General features: G+C 36.4%; 1 protein-coding gene across 3 annotated transcripts in view; it reads left to right on the plus strand.

Moving 5' to 3' along the window:
- SLC39A8 (solute carrier family 39 member 8) overlaps window positions 1-21,167 on the plus strand; it is a 76,967-nt gene that overhangs the window by 47,384 nt on the left and 8,416 nt on the right. For all 3 annotated transcript variants that reach the window (XM_036227661.1, XM_016159080.2, XM_036227660.1), the window contains 2 exons: window positions 19,562-19,769; window positions 19,973-20,157. In XM_036227661.1, coding sequence (XP_036083554.1) covers window positions 19,562-19,769; window positions 19,973-20,157 — 393 coding nt within the window. The remainder of the gene's footprint in view (window positions 1-19,561; window positions 19,770-19,972; window positions 20,158-21,167) is intronic.

Genomic DNA, 21,167 nt, shown 5'->3' on the forward strand with positions numbered 1-21,167 from the left:
TGTATTTTATTTTACTCTTTTAGATTCTCCACATAGACATCAAAGACATTATTTTTCTTGTCTCATTAAGTTGGCAAGGACTCACGGGATAATGCTGAGTAGAAGTAGCGAGAGCTGGCCTAAGTTCAGGAGGTTGCTTGCTTTAATTTTTTTTTTTTTAATTTCATACCCTTAGCTTGAGAAAGTTTCTTCATATTCAGAATTTATTGTTTTTCTTAACTTTGACTTTTATGGAACTTTTTAACTTTTAATATTATTACCAAGTATAGATAACTATATGCAGTTGTTAATTTTTCTTTTAGAATTGAGGAATCTTAAAGCAGAGCGAAAGTCTAAATGAATAAAAGAAAATATAAAATAATTATATTTTCTCAAAGAATTGTATTGTTGTAGCCACTAGCCCCGATAGACACACAGACCACCAGAAATCAGTGAGTTATAGGAAACATACTCTCTATTCAGACAGCTGGGTCTGCCAGGGGTATGCAGACCCCAAATTAAGCAGCCCCAAAATGTAGAAGTACAGGATTTTTAAGCCCTGAACTCCATTCTTCATTCTGTCTGAACACAAAAGTCTGTTTTTCTTCTATTTACTGTCAACACACAGGTCAGTTGTGCAAGCGGGGGGAACAGAAGCAGAAAGCTTATTGTTAGAATGTTATGTTTCTATGGGTGACAGCCTATGTTCCCATGGGCGATAGCCAAGCAGTAATTTTCCAGCCAGCACAGTATCATTTCTGAACCACGCTATTATTCATTAGGTGTTAATTGATTAGTAATATGAACATTGGAGTAACTTTGCTTTGTCAACAGAATTGAGTCAATTGATCTGAGTTTAAATTCTGACTCTGACACTAATCGGGTTACTTTGCTTTCCTAAAACATGTTTTCTTTATTTGTAAATTGGTAAAGATCTTTACCAGTCAGGATTATCTAACTAGAATTAAATGAAATATTTCCAAAGTAATGAATAAGCATAGTAGGTATTCAGTAAATATATACTAGCACTGCCGTACGATCAAACATCACCTTGTTCCTGAGAAGGGATGTGTGCAGGAAATGAGCATTAAGTGAGAGTAACAGTGGCCAACACTGTGTTTGGACTCAGAGCCAAAAAATCTTCTGTTTCAATGGCAGAATAGTGAGCAGCTCATGAGAGTCTGAGACTTGCTACAAAGCTATGGGGTCATATGTCAGGTTTATAAGACATGTGAACTGAAGGAGGAAAGCATTTTACGTGGTGGATTTTCTATGAAGATATGGTGGGAAGCATTTTGAAGATTCAAAAATAGATGAATTGCTTGCTTCTGTGCAGAAGCAGTTTATAGCCTAGGGCTTATATTAATGAAGGTTTCCAGAATACATGAGGAGAACAGAGCTTTCATGGCAGTCTGCGGAAAACAAAACCAAACAGCAAGTTTAAATAAAGGGTATGAAGGCAATTGGATTGAATTTTGATATTGATTTGCTTTTTTTTTTCAAACAAATTTCCCAGTGTCAAGGTTCATTAGAAGAGACTTTGGGGTACAAAGTCCCATGCACTAGGCAATGCCATCTTCAGGAGCATTAGAGGAAAAGCAGAAGAAAATGGCCAGGGGCTGGGGTGGGATGGGGGTGGTGCCATGTTTTTAGCGGTGAATAGGAGAAACCCTGTGAACCCCTAGTATATAGTGGAGTCTCTTTGATAAGATATCTTTGTTGGCATTGCCCCAGCACAGGGTAATGGTTGAGAATAACAGATGAGCTTCCATCATAACAAGTTAACCAAAAGGTGGAGAACTGGTGTGGGGTGCGGAGAGAAACTTTTGGAACAATGGCCAAGAAAGAGGAGATTAGGAAGATCTGCCCTAATAGTTGAAACTACAGTCAAGGAGAGAGTCTGAGGAGTATTTAGAAGTGGTGCCATATGTGTGCTGAATAACTCCTTCCTCAGTGGTTTTGAAAGTCTTTGGCAAAGAATATATAAATTTCAGTGCTTCTAAAGTCAGATATAGCTACCTTTGGAGGCATTATTATGTTGCAATGGCTATAGGGAGAGGAAAAGACAGATTTAATGTATACAGGAAAAAACTAGAAAAGTGGATTATTTCAGGGGGTCTGTCACTGAAGGGATGAAAAGTGAGGGAAGACAGCAGTTCACTGAAATATCAGGATTCAGGAATCTGTTCATCTGAGTGAGATTTCAGACAGGGAGGAAAGGCAGAGAGTGGAGACGGGGAGGCTGAAGATGCAGAAGAGATAGGAATTATGGTAGGGATATCTGATAGAGCAATTATCTAGAGAAGAGACAAAAAAGGAATTAGAACACAAGTTGAGCTGTTGATCTTGAAAAGGAAAAGGGTTCTTATTCTGTGATGGAGCGGAAGATGGAGAAAGTGTTGGTGGAGAGGGGAGAGTGTGTGTCAGGTGTCCTCCATCTCAGGCATGGGGGAAGTAGCAAAGAAAGAGTGTGGGGAGGAGGAAAATGGAAGAGGCTTGGGTTGGGCTCTCTGTTAATGCGCTTAAGAGGTGATTAGCGATGGTAACAGATTGCTGAGCAGAAAGGCTGAATTCTCAGCTCTGGGCCTGTGTTCTTACTTTTAGGGGTAGAAATGTTGACCTTTGCAGCTTGGAGCAGACAAACCTGGGCACCCCTCTGCACAGGTGTGAGGCACAAAGAGCAACTGTCCATCTGGGCAGAGTCCCACTCTATTGCAGAGAGGGGGAATGGACTACCTGAAGCCTTTGGAGGGTTCAGGGAGCCAGGCAACCTCATATGAAAGTAGCCTGCTCCTGTGTACAAAGTTCCAGAAACATCATCTTGCATTCTACCTCCTGCAAGGCTGTCTCTGCACAGGCTGCCTCTGAACAATATTCAGTGCTAGGTGTAAGAACCCATTAATAAGCATGTCGGATTTCTATCACTTGTCATTCCTTAATAATTCATTGCAATGACAGTGATGGTGGTTGTTGGTGGTGTGATGCTGGTGGCACCTATCACATGCAGGGAATAAATATACTCTTTATTTTACAAATATTACTCATATATAACTCTGATTGGTGGTGTGATTATCTCCATTTCACAGATGAGAAGAGTGAGTTTCAGAGAGGATAGGATTTAAACTTAGGTCAGTCCACTCAAAGTTTTTTTTTTTTTCCTTAACAAAGACAAATGGTTTCCTGATTTGCATGCCTCTCATCAACTAAAATGACTACTTTTAATGAATTGCAAATACAAGTATATTTTCGTGAGGAAATTTTTTTTTTGTCTATTTGACAAGCATCTACCACGTATTTGGTATTTTTTAAAGGTACTTACAGACATGTAAAAATACAGTGTGAAGTGTACTTATAGCAGAGGCATATGCAGATTACTGGGTTGGGAAAGATGTGGCACACCCTGGGGTGAGGAGTGATGCGAGTGAAGTCGCAGATGCTCCTGAGAAGATGGTGTTTATTTACTAGGTAAATAAGACCTGATGAAATGGTAACCCAGGTGCAGAGGATATTTCCAAGTATTATTTTCAAAGTTCTGGCCTTTTCCAATTTTGGAAAATTTAGAGAAATGTTCTCCCAGAGCAGGAGCTCTTCATCAGGAGGTGTGCGATAAAATACATTAACATTTGCAGCAACATATGCAGACCCATTGGTTATTATGTACAACTTAAAGGGGTTCATGAACCCACTGAGATACCTCTACAACCTCCCAGCTAATGCTCTCTGACATAGAGAGACACTTAAAAATAAAATAAATGCCCAGGGTAAGGGTAGAGAACATGTAGTAGGTACCCAACAGCTATTATTATGCTTAATTCCTACAACAACCCTGTGATATAGGTATTAAATCTATTTACAAATGAGTAAATCAAGACTTCGTTAAGTTAATTAACTTTCTCAAGTTCGCACAGATAATAAATGGCAAAGCTACGATGAGATCCCCTGCTGGGATCTTGAGTCCCAAGCCCGTGTTCCCTCCATAAACGTGACACTAACTTCCTAATGGAAATAGCGCTCTAATCAGTTCTGATTCCTAATAATTAATTTACAAATGAGCTTTTGGAATACAACTCATACTGAGTTGAGAATTGCCTGCATAGTGAAACCTTGTTAATTTTAACTCTACTAATCTGTTGTAGCTGAGAAATTACAATTTGTTATATTTTGCTTATGGGCTAGGCTTTAGGGTATCTTGGCAGCATCTATAACATTTGCTTTTGAAGCAATTTGTAGGCAAGATGCACCTAAAGTTTTAAAGTTATCTAAAAAAGCACCAAGTTGCTATTACATAACTGATATGCTGCACTAATCTTATCCATGAATACCGTACCCAGTGCTTATTGCAGGAGCCCTTTGTTGGTGCAAGTTTTGAAAAGCAATAAAAGTGTATTTATTTAAACATGTTCTATACTAAATTGCTTTCACTAATTAAACAGGACTTATCCTTATTTAGAAGAATTAGTGACATTTTACTCCATTAGGCTTGATGTCAAGTTAGTCCCCACCCCCCACTAGTATAGTGAAGAATTACTGTGTTTTTCTGTCATGTATGTTGTTTGATTAAAAAAAAAATTGAGAATGAATGCTAACACATTTTTATGTGATAAACAGGAAAAAGTTTAAGAGGTTCAAGTAAATTATTCTGGGCATCAGAAGGAGTTGCTTAATTCCATCCTGTAGAAAGCTCAGTGGCAAACCAGCACAAGCAATGGAAAAAATTAAATACATATTCTATTGTTGGTTTATCTTTAACATCAGCTTCTTCAAAGTTTGTTTTTAAGGTTTCATTATAAAGGATGATCATGTCATAAATATTGAACTTGCCAAAATAGGCTTATTTTTTTCTTTGATTTCTGCGATTTGCTCATTTGAAAATATTTATGTGCTGCTATATTCTTTACATGCTCCATCTTGCAGTTTGGAAATACTGGATCAAGACCTGGTGAGTAATTTTTATTCAGTGTATTGCATGATGGAAAATTGGCCAAAGTATGAAGTGTTTTATCGTAGTAAATGAAATTTATGTCCCAGGGAGAAGCCCTTGGGGAAGCAGAATTTATACTATATTCTATTATTCCAAGTTTTATTTATTCTATGTTTCTCAAAATAAGAATCCTAAATTAGAAAGATCACAAAGCTAAAGCATCTTGCCAAAAAGCTTCCTGAGTTGACATTAGTATACTATGTAGTAGAATATTAGCAGATTCTCTCTTCTTCTCCTCTCTCTCTCTCTCTCTCTCTCACACACACACACACACACACACACACACACACACACACACACCTATAGATATGCATTTGTCTATACTCATATCAATTCAATTTTATTCAGTTTTATGTCTGAGGTAAATGTCCATGTCACAAATATCACTTTTATAACTATTAAATGCTTAGTGAATAAAAAAATAATTGAAAGTGTTTGAAGGCCAAATGAGGTGCCCGCCCCTAATAAACGTACCATTAGGTTAGAGTCAGATCGTTGACCGAGTGGTGAAATTTGATTTTACTATATGCCTGCTTTTTAGATAGGGGATTTCAATCTTTTTCTGAGGATCTCAATCTAATTAAGTTAATGACTCTTCATTTATTTTAATTAAGTGGTGACTTTCTCCTGTCTTTAATTTTGTTCACCATGTTAATCAGTGGCCCAATTTATTCAGATATATTATAAGTTTTGAATTCTTATCAGTAAGATTACTTTAAAAGTGGTTGGGATATTATTACTTTTTATTTCTGTTATCGAGTATCAGAGCATTAAAAGTTAAAAAAGTACAAATTTTAGTTTACTGAATTTTCTACTTAGGAATATCAAGTTGCTTAATGAACATGACTTTATTAAACCTTTATGGCAACTCAGTGAAAGCAGATTAAAGTATAAAAAAATCAATAACTGAGAAGATACTGATAAAGATTACCTTTGAAGATTTAATAAACCATGCAAATCTTGGTCTGATGCTTTCTAGTTCATCTACTTTTATTATTATTAGGTTTTAAAACACATATTGGAAAAACCGAAGTGAGGAATTCATATTAGTTCTTTTCCAGCCTACAAAACAAACACCCAAACCTTGAGGTTGTTTTACATGTGGAAAGAAATATCACAAAACTCCTTTAATAGCAAGGCATCATTTTTGCAGAAATAGTTCACATTGTCTTTGGAATCTGTAGTTTTTATGACTTTGACCAAAATTTCAGAGTCATGCAACCCGTTTAGTAAACTAATAATGGCAATCTTAAATTGGGCCTTCTTTTGTGGTAATACTTCACATTCCTAATGGGCCTTCTTTTGTGGCAATATTTCACATTCCTAATGACATCTTGGTCTATCAGTCAAACCAGTGAAGCTATACTACAGGGCAGGAGGCTACTATTCAGTTATTCATTCTGTCATTCGTACTTGTCATATATCCTGTGATTACCTGCCTGCCTAGTGTCAGGCTCTGTTCTATACCCTGCAGATACAGTGGCAAATTAGACAGATGTGTCTGCTCTCTGGCACTTTTTTCATTCCAGTAGGACACACTGTCCAATATCATAGGGTTACATATGCTGTGCAGGGAATTAAAATGTGGCGATGTGATGATGCCTGAGTGGCTACTTTAGCTCGGGTGGCCAAGGACACATTGAAGCTAAAATCTGACATATAAGCAATAGCTATCTACGCAAAGATCAGGGAGAAGAAGGTCATGACTGGGGAAAGACCCAGTCTCTAGGGTGGAAAAGAGTTTGGTGGGTTTTAGGAACAGAGAGAAAACAGAATAGGTAGGGCACAATAGATGCTGCTATAAAATGACATTGGAGAAAATTCTAGATAGAACCTTTTCTTCAAAGTGAGGGTTACTGTGTTCTAACATTTAAATAATACTGATAATCTCAAGCTACTGGTTGTAAAATTATATTTTATTAAATGTAACAAACTCAAGAAAACAACTGGATTTTGCAATCCATGCTGCGGTCTGTAAACACCATTATATGTAGTAGATTTGAAAGACCAAGGATGATATTTTCCTCCCTCGGTAAATTGGAGTGTTAATTTAAATGTTTCTGAGGTGTTAGCAAACCTCAGAACATAGCATAGTGTATTCTATTCAAAACGGAAATACTTCAATCACTGGCATCTTCCAGGATGGAGACTGGCAACAATAAAACAATCCATTATTGTAGCAATAAACTCTGGACTCAGACTTATCTAAAAAAACAAAAACAAAAAACAAAAACAAGAACAAAAACTCAGTTCTTTTGAGCAGTCTTTCTGTCTTTTATTGTGGCATGGGCTTAGGGGTCAAATTGTCTGGGTTCATGTTCTGGCTTTTCCATTTATAGCAGTGTGTTTTTGGTTGCGTCCTTACCCCTAGTATTCTCAGTATTTCATCTGTGATTTGGATGTTAGAAGTACCCAAATCGTGGCATTTAGGAGAATATTTTGCCAACAGTAAGTACTCAACAGTGTTAGTTGCCTTTGTTGCTACTTTTCTGAGTTTTATGCTTCTCTCCTCCGACAATCTGCTGCAAAATATGTGAGTCTCGGAAAGTGAGATGCGACCTGGCTGCTGATAAAAATCCTCTGCTCTTTAGTGGTCAGTGGGGTGGAGGTGGAGGCACTCTGAGACCTGCTGACTAGCATGTAATTTTTTCACTCCACTTCTCCATTCAGTTCAGCAAAATAAATCCATTTCCTTATCGCTCATTTAAAAAAATTTTATTGAATACCTACTAATCTTAAGCTCTGGGGATAAAACAGAAAAAAAAAAAATCCTTGTTCTCTATGAGCTTTGAGTCTGGCTCTGGGTCCACAACTTTTACTTACAAAGAATTGTCAAAAAAGAAAAAGAAAACAAAGAAAGAACAATAACAACAACAGCAACAACAAAACCCAGTTTTGCACTTTCAGAGTGTTTTTAATGTAGATGAACCTATTTGGAATTGATTAATAAACATTTTCTTTGCCCACCCTTCCCATGTTGTGTGTAGATGTTAATATGGTTTGTTCTTTGGAAAGATTGGGTAGATGCTTCATGTGGCAATGATTTGTGAACCTGTCATGAGAGAAAAACGTACTTTTCCTATTGTTACCTTTTCATTTATTCAGATAACAAATATTCAAAGTGCCTGCAGTGCTAAATATTGGGTGAACAGGAGTGAGCAAGGAAGAGAATAAAATCCCATGTGTCCTAGAGATCACAGAGAGCTTGTTTGGCATAGGGGTTCAAGCATGTTTCTGCTCCTTTCTAGAGGTATGACTTTGGGCAAGTTACTTAAACCTTTTTCTACCTCACTTCTCTCATTTGTAAAATGGGGATAATCATCACATAGGGTTGTTGCAAAGATTAAATAACTTGTACTACTGATGATTTATACTCCTAATATTATCATCATTACTGCTCTGAGCTCAATGAATATATCCTGTATCTCTCATGCTCAATTCTCCACTATAGAACTTTTTTTCTTAAACAGGTCATTAAATCCCCAGAGTGTCACAGTGACATCTTTAAGAGGCAATAAGGTCTTGGTACCTTATCCCCTGTGTAGTTCCCATCCCTCACTCTCCACATACAAAGTAGAGATGGCCTCTGTTTTTTTCTAAACTACTAAATGTAGACCAGGGTGCTAGTTGCCCCTTGGTCTATATTTAATATAGAGAACAGATTTTTTTAAATTTCTAACTCCCTGTTGCTCACTTCCTTCTCTCCTGGCAGATTGCCTAATTTTAACACCTAATTACCTGTTCAGTCACCAAGATTGCAGTTAGGACTTTTTCTTATCCATCTTGTCATCTATCATTCCTTGCTTCTTATCACTTTTCCCTAGCTTCTTGCCCTTCTTGCCCTTCCTGCCAATCAGAGAGCACTCCCTCATCTCTCGAAGGCCTAGTTAATCAATCATTTGTAATACATTGGTTGGGATTTTCTATATTGTAGTTTTTTTTTTTTTAACATCATTTATGTCAAATAGTAAGTACACAACAGGCAGCTGCTGCATGGGGTAGTTTCCTCCACTTCACCCCACCCTACCCCTGTTTCTTCACCCGAATCATTCTGCAAGCCTTGATACTGAGCAATGTAGATATTCCTATATCTAAGGAACACTATTTTCCGGGAGCCTAGCAAAACATTTCTACAATTTACGTTAAAACTTAATCAATTTCCTGGTGCCTCCTGACTCCTTTAAGACTTCCCTGTAACAACAAGAATTATGTGGCCTGGGGAGTACATTATAGAGGCTTTTCGTGAAAAATGATACCTTGCTTTCCGAATGTACCAGACGGAACATTAATACAATACCCATCTGTGGTAATAGTAGGCAACTGTTTAGAGTGTTGTAAATAGTTCATTGGGATAACTGTAAATACTTACTCATTATATACTTTATATTCCATTGGCGAAATAGTACCACAGTTCTTAAAAACCCTTCAGATTTCTTTTAAATTATTTTTTTCAAGACAGTAAAATGATATGGTCCCAGACTAAAAATGAAAGACAATTATTTCAACTCCTAAAGGCCAAAACAACTTTACTCATGTCTACAAAGGGGATAGAGGGAAAAAGAAAGAATGTTCAAGGTTTCTGGAAATTGTTATTTTCCTGTTAATGGTTATTTTCATTAGCAGAGAGAGTTTTGGAAATAGTAATGACATTTTCCTGAAACCAAATGACTAGAAACTAAGTGCATTTGAATTATGTTTGCTCATATGCATTAAAGATAAAGTTAGTTTCTCCTTTTTCCTCTCAAGTTTCATTTTGGTCACAGTGTGCCGAGACTGACTTTTCAGGGTTAGAGGAAAGACAGAGGAACCATCAACTATAAAGTACATTGAAATCACCAGAAGAGATACTCATAAAAAGCAAAGCCTATCAAAATTTTATATTTGTATAGTACCTTTAACTCTTTGTAATGCTGTGTCTTTAAAATTCTTCTGGTAAGTTTTTCCATTAAAACCTATTTAATAGTAGTACATAGAGAGTCATAGAGAGTCAGTGAATGTTGTGTGTGGAATGAGCATTGACTTTGAATCAGTCATGTCCTTTCCAGAAAGTGATGGCACATTCAAATAAAGATAATTAATAAGTACAAAAGGGACAATTTACAAAACCCTGAGCAAGGTGTAGGTGAGCCACAGGGGAGAGTGCTTGGAATAGTGGAGCACTTAACAATCTTATGTTGGAAGGGAAAGGGAAAGGAAGAAGTTACTAGAACCTGGAAGAAGCTAGTCTTATACAGAAAGTTATTATAAGTGAAGCAGTGGTCTTTAATTACAGACAGAGCCAGCCTCAGTTGCCCCTTAAGGAGGGAGCCTGGGGAGTAAATATCCTGCTTTCCCTCCCTCTTTCTCTTCAATTTTATGCTTGAGCACTTTGTTTGGAACCAACTAAAAGCTGAGAGCATGGAAGATCTGAGTCCTGCTGTCTTATCTTCATTGAGTTGTTGCTGTTCTTCCTTGACCATGGCTGTTGGGAAGGGAGGACTAACAAGTGCCCCCACAAAATTCCCTGAGTTCCAAGCACTACTCTTATCCTCATTCCATAGAGACACTGAGACCCTCCTGTTCACTGGGTGCTGCTGTCCTAGTCAGTATAATGACTTCATCATCTACCTATTGGTTTAGGGACATAGAGCCCCTACCTTTCTAAGGATTAGTCTCCACTTCCAATGAATCAGAAAATTAACATATTTCCTGATGGAAGAATTACACCCCTGGACATTAGAAACTTCAAACTCATCAAGTCTAAGGTCTTAGGGACAAGAAGCAAGACTTCAAGTTGAATGTTAGGAGTAAACATGAGATGTTTACTCTCACCTCCACCCTTTGGTTTCTGGATCTGTGCATCCTCCACAACAGTGATAACCCCAACATATTTGGCTGCTGGTATAAGGCATATATTGACATCCTATGGGCAGAACTCCAATCCCTCAGGGTGTTATCTCTTGGCTTGCACTCTGGCTGAGGCTTCAGCAGGGTATTTCACAGTTCTGTCAAGCTGGTTGCTTCTTTGAGGGAGTAGGTGATATGAATTCTAAGGATTAAGCCCATTGTCTCACTCCTTTTTTGCTGAAAAGAGTTTGGAGGCAATTTATACAGGTTTCCTTGTCTATATATCAGGCATACTGTAAATCCGTGAATGATGGTGCCAGCAGAAACACTGGAAGCAAGAAAGGCATATCATTTTATGTCTATCTTTCTGAGTTAAAAGAGTACCTGCTTATGAGAGGAGGGACCCAATATAATCCTCCTGGTGCTTTATATAGCCAGCTAAGCCTTCCTGCCCCATTGGGTAATGATGCCTTTTTTGGAGCTCAGCGTTGATTTTGGTTTTTATCAGGTTGGACCTTCTTCAGTGCTGGTACACCCGTGGTATGGGAAGAAAATACTGACCGTGTGAATAGTCTCCACGCCCACTACTTTGACCCCTTTGTTTTTGGGCCCATTGAACAAACATTGGCATGGTTGATGGAGATACCAAGTGGCATTTAAAGTGAAGTCTCCTTGTTCACTTTATTATTGAGACTATCTCCTGTAATAGCCTCTTATGAGATTTAATGGAATAGAATTATCTTCATGCTCTGTGCCTTTTACAAGAGGTACATCTATATATTTCTTTCCGGATCTCTTTGCCACCAATTTCCAGTTGGGTTTTGTTGAAAGCCTCTGACCACTTGGCCAACTTTTATCACCCATCCTTGAGCTAGTGTAGATCTATATCCCAGGACATTTCTTCTACACAAAGTTCAACACTACTCTCAAGGTTTTGCCCACTTGGAGAATTTCTCTTTATCAATATATTTTAAGTTTAGTATGAGTAAGACTGCACAGGCTCGTGCTGACACATTACAGCTCTATCCATAGATAACTGGCTATAGGGAGCTCTCCATGAAGCCTTATTGTTGTCGAGGGGAAAATGATGAAGTGTTAGGTTACTATAAAGTATTAGATACTATGAGACTCTGAATCACTTGTCATTGCAGTTTGTTTATGTCTTCAAGACTGGTGTGGGCCTGTTCTTGTACATATAGTTTAATAATAGAATGCTGATTTGAACAGCTGATTTAATGGCTTACTGGATTCGATAACATCCAGTTCACACTGAGCATGATCTTACGGCCAATTAATGTCCCATGGGAACAACATAAATCTATACAAGGACCCATGAAAAAGCAAGGAACTGTTTTTGAGAAAAAGAATAGTTAATGGCAAATAGGATATGCCTTTACCATAATATCCTAGGGGGCTACATTGTGATTCTCTGATCAGAGCTTGCCAGAATTTCTGTCCATTTCTATTGTGTCTGCTGGGTAACAAAAAATAAGTGGCAGGAAAGGTTGGCAATGCAGCCTAGACCTTGCAGAGCCCTTTCATATTCTGACCCTCACTGAAAAATGCAGTCCACCTGGGGGTAACCCATTTACCAATTCCTCAGACTTCGAATATATGAAAAACCCAATTAAGTCCCATTTGGGGGGGTCTGTTTCTTATGGCCATTTCCAGCACCAATGATCATATCAGTTACCATCCCACTAGGAAACAGATGGGACTCTCAAATAAAGAAGGTTTATTTATGCAAGGATAGTGCAAGAACCAGGGATAGTGTGTGAACCAGAGATAGTGCGTGAACCAGGGGTGGTGTATGAACCAGGGACCAGTAATGGCAAAGCTGTGACCACCCTTGAATCCAAAGGGTAGAAGTTACTAGAAAATTGGGAAAATTATCTTGAGAACTGTGGCCTTCATTTGAAGGTCATAGATAAACTGAGGTGACCACACAATAGGGTATCAGAGGAATATATACCCTGACTTCTCTCTCCTTTCTCCCTCTGAATCTCCTCTGGGGCTTCCCAGTGGTCAATCTCAAATGGACACCAGAGGGCAAGGAGCTTGTACCGGTGACCCAGTCAGGACAGCATCAGGACAGAGAGCAGGGTAAGAGGGTAGAAAGTCATGCTTAAAAAGCAGATGAAAGCTATTTCTCACAAGCCTGAAGTTTGAATCCTGGATGTTCTTTCTGGACTATGAATGCCAACAAGATAGTGTCTTTTATTTATATTTCTGTCCTCAACTCTTAGCACAGTTCTGGCTGGCTGTAAATTAGGTGTTCAGTAAATAATTAAGTAGCTTAATTCCGACACCTTCTGTGTGACTTTGAGCAAGTCGTTTATATTCCTGGATTGTCATCTTCCTCATCTCTAAAATTAGGATACTAGTATCTGTTCTGGTTCACTCATGAGGATATTGTAAAGGTCAAAAGAAAATGAAGATTACGACACATGGAAGTGCTTTGTAAACTGTGAAGTACTGAGTATACAAGATATTACTTTACATCTTTAAGACTTTTTTTTTTTCATCTACCCAGTTAAGTCTCTGATTCACATAAATTTATTAACTCAGACTTTACTTTTCACAGTGGATTTTACCTTCTGGCTAATTAACCCTCTGACTCTTTCACACACCTTGAACTTTAGTAGTTGAAAGCTTAATAGCTTTCTTCAAGAGTATATTTATGTCTAAGCTCAAGCACTCTTGTTAAACGTTTTTTCCCCCCTTATTTTCAACAAGTATCTCTGCACCCTCCTCACTTTTCTAAAGCTCTTTCTTTTAGATTTAATTTTCTCCTCTTTTTTTTCCCTATCATCTTGATCAGTATGCTCCCAAATATATTCAAGGTTCATACATGAGAAACCTTTTGCCTTGCACTCTTTACTCTTAGGCAGTTTTGTTTTTCTTCCTTGTAATAATGTTGTGTTAATCTGTACTTTATTAAATAAAACGATCTATATGATATAGCAATTGTCATTCATGGAGCACTTAGTGGTTTGTAAACATCTCACTTAATCATCATAACAATTCTATGAAGTTGGTAATATAAGGAATCTGAAGTCAGATTTCAAGTAACATTTTTTCAAGAACTTTATTTTTTAAGAGCAGTTTTAGGTTCACAGCAAAATTGAAAAGAAAGTACAGAGATTTCCCATGAATCCTCTGCCCATACATGTGTGTAGTCTCCCCCATTATCAACATTCCCCACTAGATCAGTACATTTGTTACAACTGGTAAACCAAAAGTACACAGCTTCATCACCCAAAGTCCATAGTTTACATTGTACTCTTGGTTTTGTACATTCCGTGGGTTTGAATGAATTTGTAATGACATGTATGCATCATTGTAGTATCTTGTAGAATATTTTCACTGTTTTGGAAATTCTCTGTGCTCTACCTAGTCATCCCTTTCCTCCTCCCAACCCCTGACAACCACCAATCGTTTTACTGTCTCCATTGTTTTGCTTTTCCTAGGATGTCATCTGGTTGGAATCGTACAGCATGTAGCCTTTTTATATTGACTCCTTTCACTTTGTAATGCGTATTTAAGATTCCTCCATGTCTTTTCATAGCTTTACCTAGTGAAGAATATATGGATCAAATTGGAAAAAAACTAACATGTTGACAATACTGAGCCTTTCATAAGATTGGAATATCTCTGCATTTATTTAGTTCTTTTATTTTTTTTTCATTATAGTTTTGTGCTTTTATTCATATAGAACTTACACATATTTTGTTAGATTTATACCTAAGTGTTTTGTCTTTGGGGGGAGCTAATATAAATGGTATTTTCAAATTTCCCTTGTTTATTCCTGTTATATAGGAAAGCAATTGACTTTTGTGCATTAACTTGTGCCCAGATTTCAAGTAACTTTTTTTTCAAGAACTTTTGTTATAATCTTGCTGTTATTACTTACTAGTTCCAGGATCTTTTTTGTCAATTCTTTTGGATTTTCTATATAGACAGTCATGTCGTCTGCCAACAAAGGTAGTTATATTTCTTCCTTCTCAATGTATATATACCTTTCATTTCCTTTTCTTGTCTTATTGTATTAGCTAGGACTCAGCCTTTTCTTGTCTTATTGTATTAGCTAGGACTCAGGTAACTTTCCTAAGGACATAGAGCTATTAAATAGCAGAACCGATACTCACATTCATACCCTTTGTTTCCAAGGCACATATATACCCTTTAATCATTAAGCTAGCTTTCATTCGGTGTTCCTTTCCTTAAATCTCACCTCACTTTATTTGCAGCCTAAAATTTTTTTAATTATTTGCAATCTAAAAATGCTATTTTATTATTTGTATTTATATTACATTAATTTATCTTTTCTAGGCATAGATTTTTATGTTATTTTTCGCATATAATTTTTATCTTTTGCTTGTCATTTATACTTCCTTTTGTCATCTTCATTGCATTTTTTTTTAGTAGGTTGCTACTTTCCTTTTTGGCTTTGTTTTCTTGTTTTCAGAGCTCTTACTCTGAAAAATTATTTCAGCATAGAATGTGGAATTTGGAATTTAATTTTTACCTGCAATGTTTTTTTTTTTTTATCTTCTTAAGCAATGAAACATATAGACAATAAACCATGAAAACATTTTCATTAATTAAGACTCATCTTGCTTCCGCCAATGCAGAATGAGGTCTGACTGTGCTCATGCTGATCTTTGCAGACATTAAGCCCACAAAAAAAGTATCATTTTAGTGGGACAACACACTCTTTTCAATATAGGCCAAACCTGCAGGCAGCTTGCTCTTCCGACTTCACCTTGTTTGCTGATGATAACTCCTGAGTCATCACAAGTTCACTTTCCCTCTTGCTGGTTTTAATCCCATGTCTTTATTGTTTTCTGAGTATTAAAATAATGTATAATAAGTGAAAGAACATCCAGAACAACCATAAAATATAAAAAAACAAACAAACAATGATTATCCACAGTACTGTCTCCCAGGAAGAACCATGCTGAACATTTTTGTATGTATCATTGCAAATATATTTAAACTTAAATCATCATGCAGTAGTAATAATTATTATTTTTACAAAAGGATGCCCACTAGACAGGCTGTTCTGTTTTATTTATTTATTTATTTTTTTACCTCAACACTATGTTTAAGGCATCTTTACATGTGGAAATATGTAGATATTCATTATCTGTACTACTCTGCATACTATTTCATTTCAGACGGAAGCCATATTTATATGATTCATATCCCATTAAAGAACAGCCAAGTCCTTTTACTTCCACATTTCGTTCTCCTCCTCTTTCTCTACCTTCTTTTCATATTCCTTTTTCCATCTTTATCATCTTTCTCCTGTTTCTTTTCCTTATCCTCCTACCTCATGCCGTTCCTCCTCTTTTTCATCTTCCTCCTCCCTGCTTAAACTTATACTGTTCTGCAATGAGTTCACTTGCTTCCTTCATTTTGATATCTTCGCATCTTTTTTTTTTTTTTTTTTTGCTTTGTTTCTTCTCTCCATACTTACTGTTGGGTCTCTCCTCTACTCTTATAACTTTGGCTCAGGATATTCTTTCTCTTCCTATTCTGACTATTTTACACTTTGCTTTGACTTTCATTTCCATGAATAACTAAGGTGAGAGATGTTAAGAACTTTGCTGATGATTACACAGTAATTCTTATCAGAGCCAATCTAAAATTCAGTTCTCTTGGATTTTATTATGTTATATTACGTCATGTTGTGTCATGTTATTTATCTATCTATTTATTTATTTATTTATTTAGTGATAATTTCCAATAATCAATTTATTTAATCATCACATAGTTATTAAACAATCTATATGTGCAGGCCCTATACCAAGCACTGTGGTTTTCCTGGATTTTAGGCCTGTGTTGTTGTTGTTTTTTTTTTCACTAAATTAAGTTGCTGCATCACAGCTGAGATTAAAAATGGCCTCACATTTAGTGTACAAGTTAAATGAAGTGAGCACACAAACAACAACAGCAGCAAATTTTTTTAAAAAGGGAGGAAGAAGAATACTTACCGACTTAACTAGAAGGACTTAAATTTAGTGTTCTCTCTGCTCAGTAACTTAGTTCCAGGTGAAGTAAAAATGAACTCTTGTGAATATTTGCCTACTTTTGTTCGTTCCAAAGTTATTAAAAATGTATAACTGTTAACCAATCCAACAGTGCCGTTTGAGACCTGAGCTTATAGAGCTAAAAGGAAGTATAATAAATAGAGTCAATAATATCTGTACTTAGAAATAAGATTATCATACCTGATATATTAATTTAATTTCTTTTTCAGAATTAAAGGAGCTTGTATTCAGAGTTTGTATACAGTATGTAATATCAGGTAGTCAACACTTGGTTTATAGACTTTTCCCTAAACCATCACAAGTAAATAAAGAAATTATAAATATGTGACTAGGGAAACCATGCTGGAAGATGAAAACAAATGGTCTTATTAAGTATATCTTGGCAGTATCTTTTTGCAAAGCCAAGGCCTCTTTCTTTATGATTTTTCTCATGATCACACTTGTTTCTCCGTTGGCAGTAATTGCTTCCTGCTCTGGTCCATTTCTTACCCAAGCAACCCATTTGACATGCACTAAATCATGATTGTTTATTATTTTGTACATTTAAGATATATCAATGGTTAAATTAATTAAACAGGGAAGCCATTAGACTGAGGTGGCTCTAATGCCATGGCTATCATGTGAGCAAACCCAAATCTAAGCCTATAAATGCCTCAAGGGCACAAATCAAAACCTAAGGGCAATCAGTTACCAAAAAATCAACTAGGCTTTAAGCGAGAGCCATTCAATAATTTCCTTGCTTTTCTTGCTTTCTCTATAGAAGTCTCTCCCTGAGCTCCTGTCATTGGAGTACTCTTAATTTCTTCCTGCCTGACACTGCCACATTTGAATCAACTTTTGCTCAAATAAACTTAAAATTTTTAATTTGCCTCAGTTTATCTTTTTAACACTATAGAGTAAAAAGACCACATTCTAAGACCAGACGGAATGATTTTTATGCTGATGAGATTTGCCTTTTAAAATTAAAGACTTATTCCAACATTGTTTCAAGTGTTTAGAAGAGTCTTTTGAGAGAAGAAGGTGTTCTTGTGAATTGCTTTTAGATCCTATTACAAACAACAAGTGTCCCCTGTCCCCCTGTCGCCCATAAGTCTGGAGTAGTAAAGTAGTTATCTTAAAAAGCCCACGTACTTCCTTTATGTCCCTGGATAAGTTTGCTAACCTTTTGGTGTTTAGTTTCCTCAACTGTAAAATGATGATAATAGTAGTACATAACTCATAGAATCGTTCTAAAGGAATTAAATATCTAAGTGCTTAGAACAGTGTCCAACGCATAATAATGCTATATGCTTTTGCTATGACTATTTCTACTTCTAATCGTGACTATTAATGCTGTCACTACTACTCCTGCTAACAACTCCCTTTCCTTCCATACTAATTTAAGAATCGATTAGCTCCAAATGACTTTGGCTGTGCCTACAAACAAAAAGCATCCCCCAAATGAAGATTTGCTACTAATGAAACAGTGAAAAGATGTAAGATCTAAAGGCAGTTCTAAAAGAACAGTCTCAAAGGTGTTTTCAGTAATGAAGCAAGTGGTGTTGGAGTAAATGTAAAATCGCTCAGATGATTGCTCTGAAGGAAGCCCCTCTTAATCAGATATGTAGTGCACATTTTTTTAAAAAGTCAGTCATGTACATTACATCTTGTTTCTCAGAGGTAAATATACTTCTTGAAGCCAGAAGCTGTATTTTCCACTTCCATGCATTTCCCATTGCATTTAGTACACTGTTTTACGAATTGTAGATGTTCAATAATTATGTTGATTAGCTGCTGAGGTAGAGTTGAGGGGAGGAGAATTAAGAATAAAATGTACTCTAGTTAATTGCAGATTGCTTCCCTACTTAAAAATTGAATTTGCATTTTATTATCTTTTTTCTACAGTTTCTGGAAAGGGCTTTAGTTAGCATTTGTCATTCAATTTTTTATAATTTTGTAAATTTTATGAAAATTTAAATTCTTACAAAGGGTCTGTTGTAAAATTTTCTGTTTTTGTCATTATTTCAATATGGAAAGAAGTGTTAGTGTAAATGCAAGCCCATTCCAATCACACTTCATGAGTTTTGTTAAGAGAATCATTGAGTTAGAGCTGGTAGGGACCATGTTGTTACAGCCTAAGCACCTCATATAGTACCTGGAACACCGTGGAAACTTAATAAGTCATTGAAAAATAAATAAATCATTTAGTACATACTCTTCATTTTACAGCTGAAGAAACTGAGGCTCAGGTAACTCGCTCACAGTTGCATAGTGGCACAGGGGGGACTAGAATAAATGTTCTTTGATGTCATCATGCTTTAAATATGGGTTGCATGTTTCAATTGTAACATGGAATAGACTTTAGATTTAGTCTTTGCATAACTTTTTAAATTTTAAAGTTTATGAATAAATCAAATTCTTAGCTTAATATCCGTTATATTTCAGGAAGGCAGTAATAGGAATTTGTTCATACAAATCAAAAAGACTATTTTAAGGGGAAAGTGAAGTAAAACGTCTTTTAAGTGGCTTGTTCAAGGCCTGTCAATCTATTAATTTCCTTTCTCCCTACCATAAATGCTTTCTCTGTTACATAGGATTAAGGGCTCCTATCCACTATAAAGATTTTCTGTTGGAACCATCCGTCTCCTCCAAGACATAACACATCTCTTACTTCTCTGTATTTCTTAGAGTTTCAAGAAATGTTGCTTATCTTGTTGATTGATTTTCTGCTATTTTACAGGATAGAAAAAAGGAGTCAAGTTCATGTACCTGTTTGAAGGGGCCCAAACTGTCAGAAATAGGGACAATTGCTTGGATGATAACGCTCAGTGACGCCCTCCATAATTTCATCGATGGCCTGGCGATTGGGGCTTCCTGCACCTTGTCTCTTCTCCAGGGACTCAGCACTTCCATCGCTATCCTGTGTGAGGAGTTTCCTCATGAGCTAGGTGAGGGGCTTTGCTCATACTGTAAAGTCAATTCGTTACTTCTTTGTTTCAGTGGAATGAGACATTTCAGGTGACACACTCTCAAAAATTCTGCTGATCCATTGAAATAAAGAAGCTCTTGTTGGACATTGATAATTATCTTTTATTTTACCCCAAAATTGTAAAAAACCTTTTCACTTGCTATTTTCTTATTTTTCTTCTAGGGGATTTTGTGATCCTACTCAATGCAGGAATGAGCACTCGACAAGCTTTGTTATTCAATTTCCTTTCTGCATGTTCCTGCTATGTTGGGCTAGCTTTTGGCATTTTGGTAGGCAACAACTTTGCTCCAAATATTATATTTGCACTTGCCGGAGGCATGTTCCTCTATATTTCTCTAGCAGATATGGTAAGAAAATTTAAAATTTTATCTTGTTTTAAATTTAGAATTAAACAACTAGATTATTATTTGACTAAGGCTGAAAAGATGTTCTTTCTGGTATAATTTAAGACATTCTTGGCTTAACAGATAACTGTTTTTGAGCAATTTGTACTGATAGTAGTTTCAAAAGGATTCACATCAATTCTTTAATCTGTAATCTTATTGATAGAAGAAGAAATAGTTTATTTTTACTGAAGTAGAGATATTTTCTCACTTTTTGCTTTGTGGCAGATAAATCTTATGTTCTCTTGCCGCATGTCCCTTAGGACGTTTTCCTTCTCTTTTGTGAGGATGTCACATTGGAAGAGGAATCACTTATTAGACTAAATAGTATTTTGTTATTTTAAGGTTCTAAACAGTGAGAGCCTTTGGGGTTAAACTAAAACTGGTAAATTAAAATTGAACAATATTTAGTTAGATTAGTATATATTTGTATCTGTGTTTATGTCTATACTGTGTCTGTGTATTTATTTGTGTGTGTGTGAGTGTGTGTGTGTTTGTGTGTGTGTGTGTGTGTGTGTGTATGTGATAGAGAGCAAGAGAGAGAGAGAGAGAGAGAGAGAGAGAGAGAATATCAATGATCCTGTGCATTTTCAAATGAATCTTGGACAGCATTTGAGACAATGACTATGTGCTAAGGCTATGCAAATCAAGGAATAGTTCATTTGCATTTGGAACTGAATATGTATTATAGACATAATTTAATAATTTAATTTCCTTCATTTGCATTCTTAGCCCCAAATGATAACTGTCTAGCTCTGTTCGTTGCTCTGTGCAACCCTTGTAAGAGCCAGGATTTCATCTCTTAGCACCATCACAACATTTAAATTTTCTTTCACAGAATGTCTCATACTCTATGCTAGGTCATCACTTTTCCTTTCTCTGAAATAAGGACAGAATCTATTACAGTGTTCAGTTTACAGAAAGAATGATAATAAATGATGCTGTTCGTACATATAGCAGTTTACCTTTTCACA

This window comes from Rousettus aegyptiacus, unplaced genomic scaffold, assembly GCF_014176215.1.
Source record: "Rousettus aegyptiacus isolate mRouAeg1 unplaced genomic scaffold, mRouAeg1.p scaffold_m13_p_10, whole genome shotgun sequence".
In the NCBI taxonomy this organism is placed as follows: Eukaryota; Metazoa; Chordata; class Mammalia; order Chiroptera; family Pteropodidae; genus Rousettus; species Rousettus aegyptiacus.